The sequence below is a fragment of the Chenopodium album genome, chromosome 9 (genome assembly GCF_948465745.1).
Source record: "Chenopodium album chromosome 9, dcCheAlbu1.1, whole genome shotgun sequence".
In the NCBI taxonomy this organism is placed as follows: domain Eukaryota; kingdom Viridiplantae; phylum Streptophyta; class Magnoliopsida; order Caryophyllales; family Amaranthaceae; genus Chenopodium; species Chenopodium album.
The window spans coordinates 64,196,083-64,212,274 of NC_137842.1; the positions used below are offsets into that span (position 1 = coordinate 64,196,083).

Below are 16,192 nucleotides of genomic sequence, written 5' to 3' on the forward strand. Positions count from 1 at the left end.
AAATTTAAAATAATCTTCTATTTAGGGTAAGTATCACTAATTTTCAAATTGATAATACATTTCGTATATTTCATTATTAATATTTCCTTACCGGTCATCCTATCATATTAACGTGCTACGTCACCAATTCCACGTAATACTCATACAATTTCTTACCCAATCGTATTCACCCACTCTATCACCATCCATTCATTCATCCATCCACACTATATACACACTCATACAATTTCATTTACAGTCACAATTTACGACCTTTAGCATTTTCGCCCATAAATTACAGCACATCACATGCATCTCACATAGAGAGTAGGGAAGAAGAGAGAGAAATTCAAAAAAAAAAAAAAAAAAAAAAAAAAAAAAGGGAAAAAGACAATTATAAGTTAAGCAATAAGGAGAGGTCAGGATTTCTCTAAAATCTCCAATACTGGTAAAACCCAAAAAAACCCCCTTATCTTCCTATCTTCTTTATTTTCCCCTCTTTTTCTTCATTCTCTGCTACTCTGTTTTTGCCACCCATTAATTCTTTCTTCCCAAACCCAAAAATATTATTTCACAAAAATAAAAAAGGAAGAAAGAAAAATGGCCCCAAAATCAGGTCGCAGTAAAGGGCACAAACCAAAATCCGAGAAGAAGAAGAAAGAGGAAAAAGGTTGATTAATTAATTATCTATTATTTTTTACATCATTTCTTGATGTTTTTATTATGTTCGTCTTATTATATTGATTGGGTTTTGATTCTTTAATGGTGGGTTTGCAGTTGTTCCTAGTGTTATTGACATTATTGTCATTACCCCATATGACTCACAAGTTACTCTCAAGGTATATATCAATGTTCGGAAATAATTGCCACGTTGATAGTGTAATTTGAACTAGTAATTCGATTCGATTAGATGATTTTGAAATGGGATTGTTTTTGCCTACATATAAATTTTTTGATATGTGTATTTTTTGGAATGTGAATGAAGGGGATATCTACTGATAAGATATTAGATGTGAGAAGGTTACTAGCTTCAAATGTAGAGACATGCCATATTACCAATTACTCTTTCTCACATGAGGTGAGTGTAAATTACCATTTTTATTGCTTATATTTTTGTATTTATTTATATTATGGAAATTAATATTGTTGCTAAATTTGTGATAATTATGTAATTTTTGGGATTTAATTGCTGTTGAATATGGTTTTCAGGTAAGAGGGCAAAAATTGAATGACAAAGTTGAAATTACATCTCTGAAACCATGTGTATTGAAGATGGTTGAAGGTATGGTTGAACTGTGTAATTGTTTCAAATTCAATTGAAGTTGTTGATGCAAAATTGATTGATGCAAAATTGATTATTTCGTGTTCCACGTGGGATTCTTAATTTTTTTATAAATGACATGAAATGTGACCAATAATTTTTTAATAAATATTTACTTAAAAAACGTTGAAATGCTTGATAACAATTATGCAATCATAATCACTCTCATAATAAACTAGTTATAAAAATTACATAGTTTAGGAAGTAGTCAAATCTGTGCGGTTATTTGTAACCATATTTTCGTTTGATTTTTGGTTATTTTTAACTTCAAAAAACAATGGAAAGCAAAGTATAAAAAGTTGAATAAAAATGTAGGGCATAATAATTTATGTAGTCCGTAATACGAGTAGTCCGTAGATGATAGTGTATGATAATGAGTATGTTATTACGCGATAAATATAAAACGTGGACAATTTTAATATAAAATAAATTAATCAAATGTTTGTATTTTATTTTGATAAATTATAATACTATGTAGGTTATCCTCCTACTTATATATAGAATTAGCCATTGTTAGACACTTAAACGCCAAGGAAATAATTAACCTCAAAAATAGTAAACAATAAGGGATAAGGGGCAATGCATGTAAAAATAAGTTGTGAAAATGTGTTTGATTGAGAAATATAAATTAAATTGATAATTGACAAGATAAATGATATAATTGAATACATAATTTTATGTAACGACAAGCACTTTTATTCCACTATTTGAAAATAGGAGAGTACAAGAACTCTTGAAAGGGTGAGTATTACAACATAACTCTCAAAATAGAAACTCACAAAGGAGTATTACTAAGTTGGAATAGTGAATTCGTAAAAAAAGTTAAATAATACAAAGAAGTGTAGAATATAGACTTGTGTACGGTATGACTTCTTGTATTGTGTTGTCTTACTGAATGCCCATTACCTATATTTATAAGTGTAGATAGAGCTTGGACGAAATGACCGGATTATTCTAGAAAATTGCTCCATCATTCTTGTATCTATAATGTTCAAGAAAATTCACGAACCATGTATTATATTCTAATACCTTACAATGTCAATAATGCTCTAGAACATCTAATTAAGATATTATTCTACAAAAATCAAGAACAAGTAATGACCTTCCTTGATTATTCCGAAAGCCTATAGAATATACACAATACTCCACCAAAATAATGAGCTTATAAAATTTGGACGAATACGCAACAGGAAGAAATTATTTTAATTATCTCAATGAATATTTGTACAGAAAGTGATAAGACAATCTAAAATTGTGTGGTTATATAATATTTTAACAAGTGATAAGATGTTGAAAATTATAGTGTTTTATGTTACATATTTCTAGGATTGGTATATTGGTAAAATTGCAAAAAAAAAAGCTTAAAAAAAATGTGTTGTTTATTTGTTTGTTGCATTCAGTCAAAAGTTGGACTACAAATATCAAATCATTGATCACTATAATATAAAATCAAATCTGTGTTTTTTTATGGTATCTAAGGGAATGAAGAATATATTGTATAATGTATAAAAATATATAATTAAAGTAAAATTAAATTATAAAATATTACCAATTCACCTACCATAGTACCATGTAATCGTGCAGGCAATAACCATGAGTCCATGATGCTTACCATTTATGTATGTATCATGCACAATTTTATCATTTTTGATATTAAATATACCAATAAAAGGTGCAACTTCATGCACTTATTAGTGACTAATTGACTATAGTAGTGTATATTCTTGTCTTTTACTTGTAGTTAGGTACTTAGGTACAATTATGCAATCATGGGGAATCTAATGGTACATGAAATGTGCCGCATATGTGTATATCAGTTACTCTGACTAATTCAGTTGGAAGTGTATAATTTTAAATTAGAGATTGAATTATGTTTACATCGGTACCTTTGCAATTCTAATACATGGTAAAATATTTCAAAATTGTACGTTGTAATACGAGTATAAATTTAGACTATTAAAAGATTAATAAACAGTTTTATAGAGAGTGTATAATATCAAACAACCTCGATGATGAAATTAAGAATGTGACTAAAATATACACTCCGTACCATCAACCTTTATTATAGATTAATTCCCTAATTACGTTGAAATTAAACCAATTAATTTAGTTGACGTGCACAATCTTAAGGTAAGTGGCTATATTAAATTGGGAGTATCCTTCTTATTGTTGTTGTTGTACGGGATATAACATTCATTTGATTGATACTTTCGCTTCTCGTACAGTGTACAGCTACATAGCCTACATTGTGGCTAGTTACTACAGTAACAATTTGGCTAAATTTATGCAATTTTTTTTTTTTACAGATGAATATAATAACAAGGCCGAAGCAATGGCCCACGTGAGGAGGCTACTAGACATTGTGGCATGTACAAGTTGGTTTAACAAGCCCAAAGGACAGCGGCCCACATCATCCGACCACAAATCGAAAAAGAGTAAGGCCCACAGTCCAATACAAGTGGGACCACCTCCATCAAATGAAGAGCCCAGAATTCAAAATGGACCGTCCATTTCTGTTATCTCAGAAGAAAATGACATGGCTGCTCTTCATCCAACACCTAAACTCTCCGAATTTTTTGAGTTTTTCTCTTTCTCTCACCTCTCTCCTCCTCTTCTTGGTGGGTCCTACTCTTTCTTCCTCACTTGACCTTTTTTATTTTATAAAAAAAATAAATAATAATTCTAACTTTCTAAGGCATGAGTCATGATTGGCCAAATTGCATGGTTGGAACTTTTGTGATTTTTGTCATAGTGTGGTTGGTGTTGTATTCTAGTGTGATCAATTTTGAGTCACATATTTTTTTTGTGTTGTTTCCAAAATTAGGTGGCTTGGAATTCACCATAAAATATTGACTTCTTGTTTTAATCAAAGAATTATATGCTTACTTGTTGAAGTTAAGGAGAACTTGTATTATGCATTTGGACAAAAGTATATTTTGCTCTTTTGAAAACTTTTAATACAAATGAAATGATTAATACACATAATTTTTATATCATTGAATACACTTAATTTTAGATACACTCAAATGCATGTAATAATTTTAAACTTTACAAGTTGATAAGGTATTGATTACTGAGTAAGACACTACGTACACTCTACATGTGGTTTGTTTGCCTTCTTTGATGTAATGTTAAGTTTTTGCAATTAAATTATTGTTATATAGTCACAAATTTTGTTTATATTCTAATATGTTTTTTTTTCCATGTTATTTTCATATACTAATGAGACGGTTGATTTACAGGTATTAAGAGGTGTGAAAGAAAGTTGGAAGATAAACGTGATGGGGACTATTTTGAATTACAGGTATATATCTGTTTTTCTGTATAGTCAATTTTATATTCCTTTTCATGTGCTGGTGTGTTACACATTTTAAAATGGACATATAGTTAATCAGTTATGTACAGTGCACATTTTGAATAGATATTGGATTTTCTAGTGCATGATTATGAATTTATGACCTATTGACCTTAATTTTGACACAATAAGTGTATTGTCATATTGATGGGGTCAGGTAACGCATTTATACTTTGGTTTTCTAATGGAAAAATGAAGTGTCTAGTTTTATAAAAAAAAATTATATGACACTATTGAGTGACCCAAAATTAAGTAAATCAAATACAAAGTGACTGGAAAATGCTACATTTACCCACCAGGAAATCTTACTAATGATGACCCAATGAAGTTAGAAAATATGTAGTTCTACTTTCGTTAACTTTTAGTTGTAATTTTGGGGTATTATTTTTGAGATACTATAAAATATTCTAAAGTTACAACTAAAAGTTAACGGTGGTAGTATTATAATTTTGTGTTATCAATTATATTTTCGAAATGTCCAAGGTAAGTGAACCTAATGGATCCTCAAACTCTATACCTATTAAAGTGTATGCTTGTGCTATTGGACCTGTACAGATTTTGAAGGATCCGGAAAAAAAATACTGGGTAATGTTTGATTAAGTGAAAAAATTTTCTTTCTAATTAAGAATAAGCTAGATGGTCAAATTTAAAATTAACAATGTTGTCCAAAATTAGAAAGAATGGAGTTGTAGATGTATGTTTTCAAAGAATAATGTCTGAATTTACATATTGGAATTGAACAATATAATCTTGACTACAAACTATAGTTGTTTTCAGCTTACAAGTAATTCTAGATTTGGAGTTGAAGATTAATGGTTTAAAATGCAAACAATTGTCATGTTATTGTAATGCTGTTATAGTGGTTCTAGTTGTGAGTAGTTTACTAATGCAGTTACATATAGATCAAGATTTGCAATGGGAAGATAATACAAGTCGTTGCATCCAAAAAAGGCTTCTACACTTTGGGCAAGCAGTTAGTACAATCTCACTCCTTAGTGGATCTCCTGCATCAACACAGCCAAGCATTTGCTAATGTGAGTATACTTGAGGACTAAGTTATCTAAAAATTATGTAGTTGTATGTATCTTAAATTCTTAATTCTAACTTAAGCGAAAAATTTGTGTTCTTGTTTTACTTCATAGGCATATGATGCACTTATCAAAGCGTTTGTGGAACACAATAAGGTAATGCTCGCAGAATGTGTCTGTCTTGAACCTATTTACTTATACTTCGTACATGTTATGCAAGGAAATTGAACTCATGAAACAATGTGAAATCTCAGTTTGGCAATCTACCTTATGGATTCCGTGCAAATTGTTGGCTTACCCCACCTTCGCTTGCTGAATCTCCATCAAACTTCTCGCCCCTGCCAACTGAGGATGAGAATTGGGGTGGAAATGGTGGAGGTCAAGGAAGAAATGGTGAGCATGATCTTCGACCTTGGGCTACAGAGTTTGCTACGTTGGCTAGTTTGCCTTGCAAAACTGAAGAGGAGAGAGTGATACGTGATCGAAAGGCTTTCTTGCTTCACAGTTTATTTGTCGACGTGTCAATCTTCAAAGCTGTAGATACTATTCGCCATTTGATTGAATCAGACTCCCATGGAAGAGAGTCCCACGAAAGCCGTGTGGGTGACCTGTTTATTGTGGTTAAACGTGACTTAGCTGATGCTAACTTGAAGCCTGATGACAAGTCTCTCTTTTGTGAGGAGTCTGAAACTTCTGCTAGAGGAGTTGTTCAGAGAAATTTGATCAAAGGGTTGACTGCAGATGAAAATGTGACTGTTCATGTGAGTTTTATTTGTGAACAATATGTAGCTTCAATTGATGTAGTTGTGAAGGTTTGTTCATGAAGTAGTGAACGTCTTTTTTTTTCAGGATATTTCTTCACTTGGAACTGTCACTTTAAGGTACTGTGGGTACACCGCGACTGTCAAAGTTCTTGGAAATGTCAAGAAGAATTTTGAGCACCATGATGTTGAAGTTGAAGATCAGCCTGATGGAGGAGCTAATGCCCTCAATGTTTACAGGTTAGTATACGCTTTAATTATGCTAAGTTCCTTCATTACTTCTTTAATTAGCTTTAATCATTGTTGTTTTAGAAAGTATGACATTTTTTCCAGGAATCCTAACATTGTATATGTAACACTGATTTTTCGAATGAATGTATGTCTACTGGTATACGTACTTATATGCCCCATATTTCTGCATTTTATATATGTTTGCAGCTTAAGGATGCCCCTACATAAGCCAATTAACGCCGAACTCTCTGGAGAAAGCACATCTCCCGTGGTACAATCTGATGAACTAGAAAATCCTAGATCTCAAGTCATAAAGATACTTGATGATAGTTTAGTCAAATTGGAAGGGGAGGAAAAACCTGTGGAGGCTGAAGCGGGCATTAGATGGGAACTTGGTTCGTGTTGGGTACAGCATTTGCAAAAGCAGGAAAGTGAAAAAAATCCTAAGGAAGCTGGCAATGAGAAGAGTAGTGAAGCTTCTGTTAAAGGTTTGGGAAAAGAATTCAAATCGCTAAAGAAAAGAGAGAAAAAGCCGAACAGTGTGGACTCTTCAGATGGACAAGAGGAGAAAGAGTCTCAAGTATCTGGCCCTGAAACCAATGGCTTCTGCAAAGATACCGAAAATTCTGAGCTGGAAAAGCTACTCTCTGAAGAAGCTTTCTTGCGCTTGAAAGAATCAGGAACTGGTCTACATCTTAAGGTTTCTAAGCTTTCCTAACTAGATATATATATGCCTTTGAATTGATGGAATTTCTTTAGCTGATTAAATCATCTTTGTTTTCTGTCACAGACTATAGATGAACTTATCACTATGATTCACACGTATTATGATGAAGTCGCTTTACCAAAGCTGGTAATTAATCGCCAACTATTTAGCTGTATTTGATTTTCTTTTTATGTACTGTTGTTTAACACAAACATTTTTAATCATCTCAGGTGACAGATTTTGCTTCTCTTGAACTTTCTCCTGTTGATGGACGTACACTTACAGATTTCATGCATCTCAGGGGACTGAAGATGAGCTCTTTGGGTCGTGTGGTGAGGAAACTGTTCAAATCATTTTATTCAAAACTAGTCAAAATTGGCAAATTACTAGAAGTGTCTTAACAGTTTCTTTTTCCTTCTCTTGTGTTGTTCCTATTATTAACTGTCTTTAGTTGCTCATTCCTGTTTTTCAAGGCTATGTGGTGATCATATTCCATGATTAATCAAGATGTATTTTTTGTATGTGATTCAGGTCGAGTTAGCTGAGAAACTTCCTCACATACAATCCCTATGTGTCCATGAAATGGTCACCCGGGCTTTCAAGTATGTTGTGAAAGCTTCTGTTGCTTCTGTTGATGATGTGTCACAAATACCAGCAGCAATTGCAACATCTTTGAATGTCCTCTTTGGGTCCACTTCTACTAATAATAGTGACAATGCCGACTTTGAAGAGTATGAGCTTAAAGTTAGGTGGTTAAGGGCTTTCCTCTTAAGCCGGTTTGGGTGGAAGCTCAATGATGAATTTCCTCACTTAAGGAAGTTGTCAATTCTCCGAGGCCTCTGCCACAAGGTTCTTTTTTCTTTGATTATGATTTTGTGCTCCTTGGACCTTTATATCCTTATTCATAGCACTTTATTAAACCTACTACCCTTTCCAGGTTGGTTTTGAGTTGGTTCCAAGAGACTATGATGTCGATGCTCCAAACCCTTTTAGGAAAGAGGATATTATTAGCATGGTTCCTGTATGCAAGGTAAATAACTTTCTTAATTTCCCTTTATTTTTGTTTTCATTTGTCTTTTTTTTCCCCTCTCCTGGTGGACTAATTCTTGTAATTATACTCTGCAGCATGTGATATGCTCCTCTGCAGATGGCCGAACTCTGTTGGAATCTTCCAAGGTAGCTCTAGACAAGGGGAAGCTAGAAGACGCTGTTACTTATGGAACAAAGGTATGTGTTTAGAGTCAACGTTCTACAATCTGTTTAGTGTAGATGTGTTACAACTAATTGTTTGTGCTGTCCTTGGATTACAAAAGATATTCTAAATTTCCTTTATTTGTGTTATATTTGAAGGCTCTAGCAAAGATCATTGCTGTATGTGGTCCCTATCATCGAACAACTGCAGGTGCTTATAGTCTTCTTGCTGTAGTCTTATACCACACAGGAGATTTCAATCAGGTAATGTATTGTTACAATAGCTGGTTTGTAAAACAATTCATATAATTACTTCTGTCTTATATATTTCGCTGATGTGACAACTGATCCTTGTTCAAGTAATGCTATCTTCAATGAACAATGTTTGCCTACCATAGAAGTTGGGTTCTTGTATGCTAACTTCAGATGTTTTTAGCTTGGATATTGTCGTTACATGGATGATAGGGCTGAAGTGATTTTTTTTTTTCCCCATTTTCAGGCTACCATTTATCAGCAAAAGGCATTAGATATCAATGAAAGGGAACTTGGTCCTGATCATCCTGATACTATGAAGAGTTATGGGGATCTATCAGTATTCTATTATCGTCTCCAACACATCGAATTAGCACTCAAGTATGTTTAATTCATTCAGCAACTTGCTTTTCACTAATCTGCATGCTCTGCTAGACATTCATCCCTCTATTCACTATTCTTACATTAAATTTGACAACCTATTGCCAGGTATGTCAACCGTGCTTTATTTTTGCTCCACTTTACGTGTGGACTATCGCACCCAAATAGTGCTGCAACTTATATAAACGTAGCCATGATGGAAGAGGGGATGGGGAATGTCAACTTTGCTCTCCGCTATCTTCATGAAGCCTTGAAATGCAACAAGAGGCTCTTAGGAGCTGATCATATCCAGGTTTTTTTTTACACTATCCTACTAGTATCTTTTTGCTTTTGCTGTTGGACTCTGGCTTGTTCAATACTTAATTTGTCACGAATTGAACTTTGCTATCCTATGTATGAACTTTTTTTCCTTGACAGTGATAACATTGGATTTTATATCAAGTTATTTTTTGCTTTTTTGATTTTTGCTCTCAGACTGCTGCCAGTTATCATGCCATAGCGATTGCACTTTCACTAATGGAGGCCTACTCACTCAGTGTTCAGCATGAGCAAACTACGCTCAAAATTCTTCAAGCCAAGCTTGGAGCAGAAGACCTTCGTACTCAGGTAATTGGTGGTCTCATAGTTGACATTTCGTCAGTTTGTATTTTTGTTAAGAGTTTGATCAATAAAAGGTCTCAAGACTCATCCTATGAAGTTTATTGATTTTATAGGATGCAGCAGCGTGGCTGGAATATTTTGAATCTAAGGTAATAGAACAGCAGGAACTGGCAAGGACAGGAACACCAAAACCGGATGCATCCATTGCTAGCAAAGGGCATCTTAGGTACTAAAAATGTTTGCCTGAGTTGTTGTAGTTGGAAGTAATGCAAATGGTAATTGTAAGGTAATCATGATGCTAACTGCAGTAAACCTAACTTAATGCAGTGATATGATAATTATACAACAATGCTTCAGGCTGGAATATAAACCTCTATAACTTCTCAGTAAATAAATAATAAAGTCTAAGAAAGAATAAAATGATAAGAAAACAAAAATAAAAAGGATAACATGAGGAAACTGTTGTAGTAAAAATCTTCAATTAAGCAAAATGAATATGGTTTCTATGCAATATAGATGTCTTACAGGATTACAAACGTGTCGGTAACTGATTTCGCTGTTCTTTTTGACAGTGTATCGGATCTCCTCGATTTTATTAGTCCTGATCATGACCCTAAGGGTGGAGATGCTCAGAAGAAACATAGGCGTTCAAAGGTATATATACTATATAAACCATTGTTATAAATATGTGCATTTGTGCATTTTTAGATGTCTGTTACTAATTAACTTGGGCAAGTTTGTATAACATGTTTATACGGTTTATTAGATATTGCAGGTTGCTGAAAACATTCAGGGTCAGGAACAGGTTCAAGTGTCAAATGGCTCAGCACCTGAAGATCATGACATAATAAATGATACTGTTGTTGTGGAAGAAAGAGCTGCTATTAAAGAAGAAGCAGAAGAACAAATTCCTGAAGAATCGAATGATAGCGATGTTACTATTGGTGAGCAGGTTGTCTTTGGTGAGGCTGTTGATACAAGTTCAGATGAGGGGTGGCAAGAAGCCAGCACGAAAGTGCGTTCTGGTAATACTAATGAGACCAAGTTCCGTAAAAGACGGCCTAATCATCTGAAAGTAAAAGTCAATCACTCTGTATCTTCAAAGGCTAAAGAAAATGGCCATGTATCTGGAGTCATGCCAAGAGAGCAGAGAGTGATGAATCATACCGTGAACTTGAAGGAGTCTTCTCCACCAAAGAAATCAAGAACTCAGGTTCAATCGAAGAAAACTGTTACTGCTTTGGCTTCGAAGGCAATTTCCTACAAAGAAGTTGCTATGTCACCCCCAGGAACTATTTTCAAGCCTGTGCAGCAGAATGAAGAAACAACTAATGCAGAAGAAAGCCAGAAAATTCCTGAAATTTCTGAAGAAGGTAGAAAAGGCGATGATGCAGATGATGTGAATCTTGTTCATGAAGAAGAAAGTAAAGTTTCTGATGACATTACAATTCCTTCTCCACAAGGTGAATTGATGGTAGCTCCTGAAAATGATGAAACGCCGTGTTTGGATAGTCAAGAAAAGGCAGCCTTGGAAACAAAAGGGTCAAAACTCTCTGCTTCAGCGCCACCCTTTAATCCAACAACCCTTGGAGCAACTAATTTTTATGAGTTCCCTCCTATTTCTGCTAGAGTTGCATGTGGTCCAAGGTCACCTTTGTATTACAGGACAAACCATTTTGTGCCAGCTAAACAAGGTGGTGTGACAGTCATGAATCCTGATGCTCCTGAATTTGTACCTCAGAAATTGGCAGCTGATGCACCTTCATCTCCTGATGTGGTAAAGGATGCAGGAGAAACTGATGGAAAAGAAGTATCGAAAGATGATCGATCAAAGAAGAGTACTTCTGAGGCTGAAAAGGCAGAGTTAGCAAGGCAAATTCTACTCAGCTTCATTGTAAAGTCAGTGCAGAAGAGTTCATCAGATCGTTCAAGCGAGTCTGCTAGGACTGTAAAGAAGTCAGGAAACTGGCAGAATTCTTCAGAAGCTATAGCAAATGACAGTGCAATTATCAAGATTTTCCAAGGAAGTGAAGAGAAGGCAGATGGGGTTGTAAGATCAAATGATCCCGAGAAGATCAATGCTAAATTTGCAAACAAAGTTGGGGATGGAGAAGGGTTTGTTGTTGTCTCAAAACGTAGGAGAAATCGGCAACATATTGCTGCTAATGCAGTTGGGAATAACATAGTATACAATCAACAACAATCAATTTGCACTTGAAATATTCTTTTGCAGTATTGCAGCATCATTTTTGGGGATGTTGCTGAGTAAAAGTACATATATGATGGGAAGAATCATCGTTGTGGAATCGATGAAGCGATGATTAAACTCCAATGGATTGTTAGTTATGACAATGGAAAGACAAATCTGTTTCTCTTTTGTAGATTTTGGCTGATAATATAACAGCAGCAAATAAATTACTTCTTTTCTTTGCTTTTGTATCAAATAGTTTCAATTAATGTGTACTGAGGAGTGGGAATACTTGTTCATTTATGTAATATCATGCTTGCTTCATAAAGTTAAACTTATACAAAAATTGGTTCAAAAATCAGTTATAATTGAAATTGTTTATCATTTTACCTATATTTTTGTGAAATTTTGTTAAATCAAGCAAAACCTAACTGTTAAGACTTAAAAAGTGGTATTCAAGACCTAGGATCAAATCATGTATACATTATTCGACTACAATTGTATAGCAAATACTACATGATTATGTAGTTTAACTAATTAATTATTGGATATGGTGGAAACAAAGACCCTGGTGTGAGATAGATTGTAGACTAAAATTGTCCAAAAATTGAAATTCTAAATATAAATTAAAGATTTTATACAATTTGTTGCATGTTACAATTAATTGGTTCCAAAAAACATCACTTCTTTCATTGAGGAGTTAAGCATGGCATAAGAAGTAAAAAAAATCTACCTTTGATTTTAACATTGGTGATATATTTATCTTTCATTTTTACTTAAAAAAAAAAAAGGTTAAGAACAACCGTTGCGCAATTTAAGATTAACTAGATACTTTGAAATCATGTTTAATGTGTACTCATGTCTTTCACATGAAGGTTACCACAAGATAGTTGCAAACTAGAATCAAAAGCATTTAGCAAGCGACAAATAAATAAGACTTTTATGAGTGTAAATGGTAGGTGTTTGTCGCCGGTTAATTTTTTTTTTTCCCAGCTGTGTGTTATGCGTGTGCTTGTAGTTGCTTCCTCTTCACACTTTTCAATGCTTATCTATTAAGTGTTGGATATAAACAGATTACGGGAAAAAAAAAACCTCAATTGAGGGATTATATGGCATGTAAGACACTTAATTCAATTTTCAATTATATTGCATACATGGTAAACAATTCAACACTTCAAACCCTTGATTGGAAGGGGGAATCCTTAATTATAGGCCTCAAGTGGAGCCAAGCAATTGTCATGAAATGTGCATTTAGGACCAATAACAATCCTCGATCACAAACCAATACAAGTTCTTCTTGACTTATTTTTTTCTCCTTACTCATGATCACCCAAAAAACTTTCCAATAGATCATATATTATTCTAACTCTACTCTCAACCCATTACCTCATCTTTGATGTACGTATCTTAGCATATGATGAGCTCCCTAATAAAATGCATCTAGTCGGTATGAGTAGAATATCGAATCATTTCAAAGTAATTATGGTCATTAGATAACTCCTTGCCAACTTGTCCTTGCGAGCTTATTGAGAATTTCAAGATTCATCCATTATTGCGGTGAAGACTTAATTGGTGGATATCTACAAGATTTGACGGATATATGAGGAATCAATAAATTGTATTATTGTTATGAAATTTTAAACAATTTACAAATTTCTTGTAGCATAAAAGATGTGAATTTATATTATTAAAAAAATTTAAACAGTTTATAAATTTCTTGTAACATAAAAGATGTGAAAAGTTTTTGTTGTCCATGGTTTCCTAAGAAAAAGAAAGATCAATAAAAATCCTCCTTGATGTAAACATAGACTATCATTATATAATAAGTGTAATATCTTTCCTCTCTAGGCTATAGCTAATTAAGGTTTTAAATGTTTACTACAATGATGTTTAACCTTTTTCAATCCAACACTAAAGATAATCAACTATTGGAGAAATTTTGCATATAGTGCACAAGACATCTAATTGAATAAGTTTTACAACTAATCATTAATTAGATATACCCCATAACATCTTGTTGATGCATGCCTTTTGAGACTTTCAATATCATTCATTATTATCGAGACACGAATGTTTGTCTTACCAAAATTTCAAAACATCCATATCGCCTTATCTCGTTTAAAATGTACAGTCTGTACACCTTTTTATAATCTACCTTTGATGAAATGTGAACAATAACTACTGACTTTTTTTAAAAAAAATGATTAAATCCACATTGTATAAATCAACCATGCCAATTCTCTTTGCTATATGATTAAATAAAAAACTATGATACAATGCAACCACTAATTAGAAAACTGATGGACTTAATTAATTGTTCTATTTCCCCAACTAATACTTCTAATTTATAGTAGAAGTAAACAATTCAAAATCATAGAAATGAAATTAATTATTTTAACCTTGACCATTATCTCTAGGAGAATGAAGAGGGAACAAAGGCAAGAGTTGAGGCTCAAAATCTCTACCACCACCACTTAATGGACTAACCGGATGCAAATAAAACCCTTTCTCAGCAATAACCACCCTTTCTTCTTCCTCACTCATGCTACCACTTCTAGGGTTAGTCCTCGGGCTTCTAACCCCGAGGCCTAACCCATCCAACGTCGAAACGGGCGAAACCATAGCCACATCATGCCCTCCTCTAACCCTAACATGCCCATTTAAAGGCCCATGATGATTATTATAATTATGAGCATTACTATTAAGACTATTACTATTATTATTAAGCTTGATCATCTCCAACTTCCTAATAGCACCTTGTTGCTGCCTCCTCTCATGAAGCTTAAACCCGGCCCCATCCGAACCATCCCTTCGGATGCAGCCACCTTGAGACGAGGAGGCGGTCGTATGGGATCCGGTAAGATGTTGGACGATGGCACGGAAGTTGGAAGGGTCAGCTTGAACAAAAGTTGTGTTGTTGGTGGTTGAAGAAGATTCATAGGTTGAATAATGCATGGAATGTTGTTGTTTGTTGTTGTTGTTGTTGTTGTTGGTAGTAGTGTTAGAACCCATGACAATAATATTTATAAGGTTTAGAAAGAAAGCAATAATAATATATGAATATATATTATATATGAGGATTTATATATAAATACATGTATATTTCTTAAGGTATATATATATATATATATATATAAATATTTAGAGGAAATTTCTTGTATTTATGAAAAAAAAAAAATGAAAAAAACAGCTAGCTAGCACTTGGTTATAAGGTGTACCGCGTGGGTTAGAAGGGGGAGGAAGTTTGTCATGCCATAAAGACGGTTTTCAGTGATCATAAAAATGGTATAGATGTGGATGGATATGCATGGGCTAGCTAGCTAGTTTTAATTTTTTTTATGTTTATTAATAATTTAAATTAATTTAAATGTTTGTTGGTAACATTTGAAGTTTAAATTTTGCATTGATTACTTTGTAGAATTTGTTCCTTTCATATGTAAATAATCCCCTATAAAAAGGGCTTTTTTTTGTTATAAGGGTTGTGACTAGATTTTACCAAAACAGATTTCATTCTTTTGTTGTTATGAGCTTTTAATGAGGTGTGTATGTATGTATGTACTATTGGAGTAATTTGGATTCTAATATGAATGTATAGTTTGTATTATCTTAGGGGTAATGTCTGTTATACATTTGGGTTACTTACATAGAAACATGTTCGCCCCTATCTTTTGTTTTAACTTTGAAATGTGTTGTTTACGAATATATATCGGAAAATTAATTAAAAAATGAATTTTAGTTTGATACACCGAGCTAAGAATAATATATCAACATAAGTCTCTCTTAAATTTTACAAAGTATTACCAATTCAACCCTTTTCAAACAAAGGCATTTTGAAATTACTTTAATTTTTTTTTATTTATTTATTGTAATACTAACAAGTTGATAAGTTGATTGTAGTACTCGTCCATGGTGAGACGCGCAAGTCACTTATATCACCTGAGACTACACTTAGAGTCTGTTCTCTTCATATTATTTTCAGTTCAGTTCAGTTTCATTAAGTTCAATTCAGTCCAATTCTTAATTTCATTCTCTCATAAAATATTCAATTTAGCTCCAATAAGTTCAGTTCAGTCCAATTTAGTCAATCAGAACAGGCCATAAATTGCCACATTCGCCATGTTATATTATTTTAATATTCATTTCTTTTACATATTCATTTACTTGTGTTTTTATATTGTACTAATGCTTTCCCAAACTAT

At 33.3% G+C, this 16,192-nt stretch overlaps 2 protein-coding genes across 2 annotated transcripts; one reads left to right on the forward strand and one right to left on the reverse strand.

The window, feature by feature from the left end:
- Positions 1-393: 393 nt before the first annotated feature.
- Positions 394-12,367, forward strand: LOC145558755 (protein REDUCED CHLOROPLAST COVERAGE 3-like). The gene is made up of 23 exons (XM_081620085.1): positions 394-649; positions 757-818; positions 965-1,057; positions 1,189-1,261; positions 3,607-3,918; positions 4,543-4,604; positions 5,558-5,689; positions 5,798-5,839; positions 5,938-6,444; positions 6,533-6,684; positions 6,883-7,375; positions 7,466-7,528; positions 7,612-7,713; positions 7,913-8,230; positions 8,319-8,411; positions 8,507-8,608; positions 8,732-8,836; positions 9,072-9,205; positions 9,314-9,497; positions 9,680-9,811; positions 9,919-10,031; positions 10,378-10,459; positions 10,572-12,367. Exons 1-23 carry the CDS (start codon positions 580-582, stop codon positions 12,021-12,023), a joined length of 4,878 nt encoding a protein of 1,625 aa, XP_081476211.1. The 5' UTR covers positions 394-579; the 3' UTR covers positions 12,024-12,367.
- Positions 12,368-14,353: 1,986 nt separating this feature from the next.
- LOC145557930 (VQ motif-containing protein 11-like) lies at positions 14,354-15,005 on the reverse strand. Its single transcript, XM_081619106.1, has one exon. It carries the CDS (start codon positions 15,003-15,005, stop codon positions 14,388-14,390), a length of 618 nt encoding a protein of 205 aa, XP_081475232.1. The 3' UTR covers positions 14,354-14,387.
- Between the last annotated feature and the right edge of the window lie 1,187 nt (positions 15,006-16,192).

Coding starts and splice junctions, on each gene's coding strand:
- LOC145558755 (XM_081620085.1), top strand. CDS start 580: ATGGCCCCAAAATCAGGTCGCAGTAAAGGGCACAAACCAAAATCCGAG. Junction 1,262..3,606: donor TGTATTGAAGATGGTTGAAG/GTATGGTTGAAC, acceptor TTTTTTTTACAG/ATGAATATAATAACAAGGCC. Junction 6,445..6,532: donor ATGAAAATGTGACTGTTCAT/GTGAGTTTTATT, acceptor TTTTTTTTTCAG/GATATTTCTTCACTTGGAAC.
- LOC145557930 (XM_081619106.1), bottom strand. CDS start 15,005: ATGGGTTCTAACACTACTACCAACAACAACAACAACAACAACAAACAA.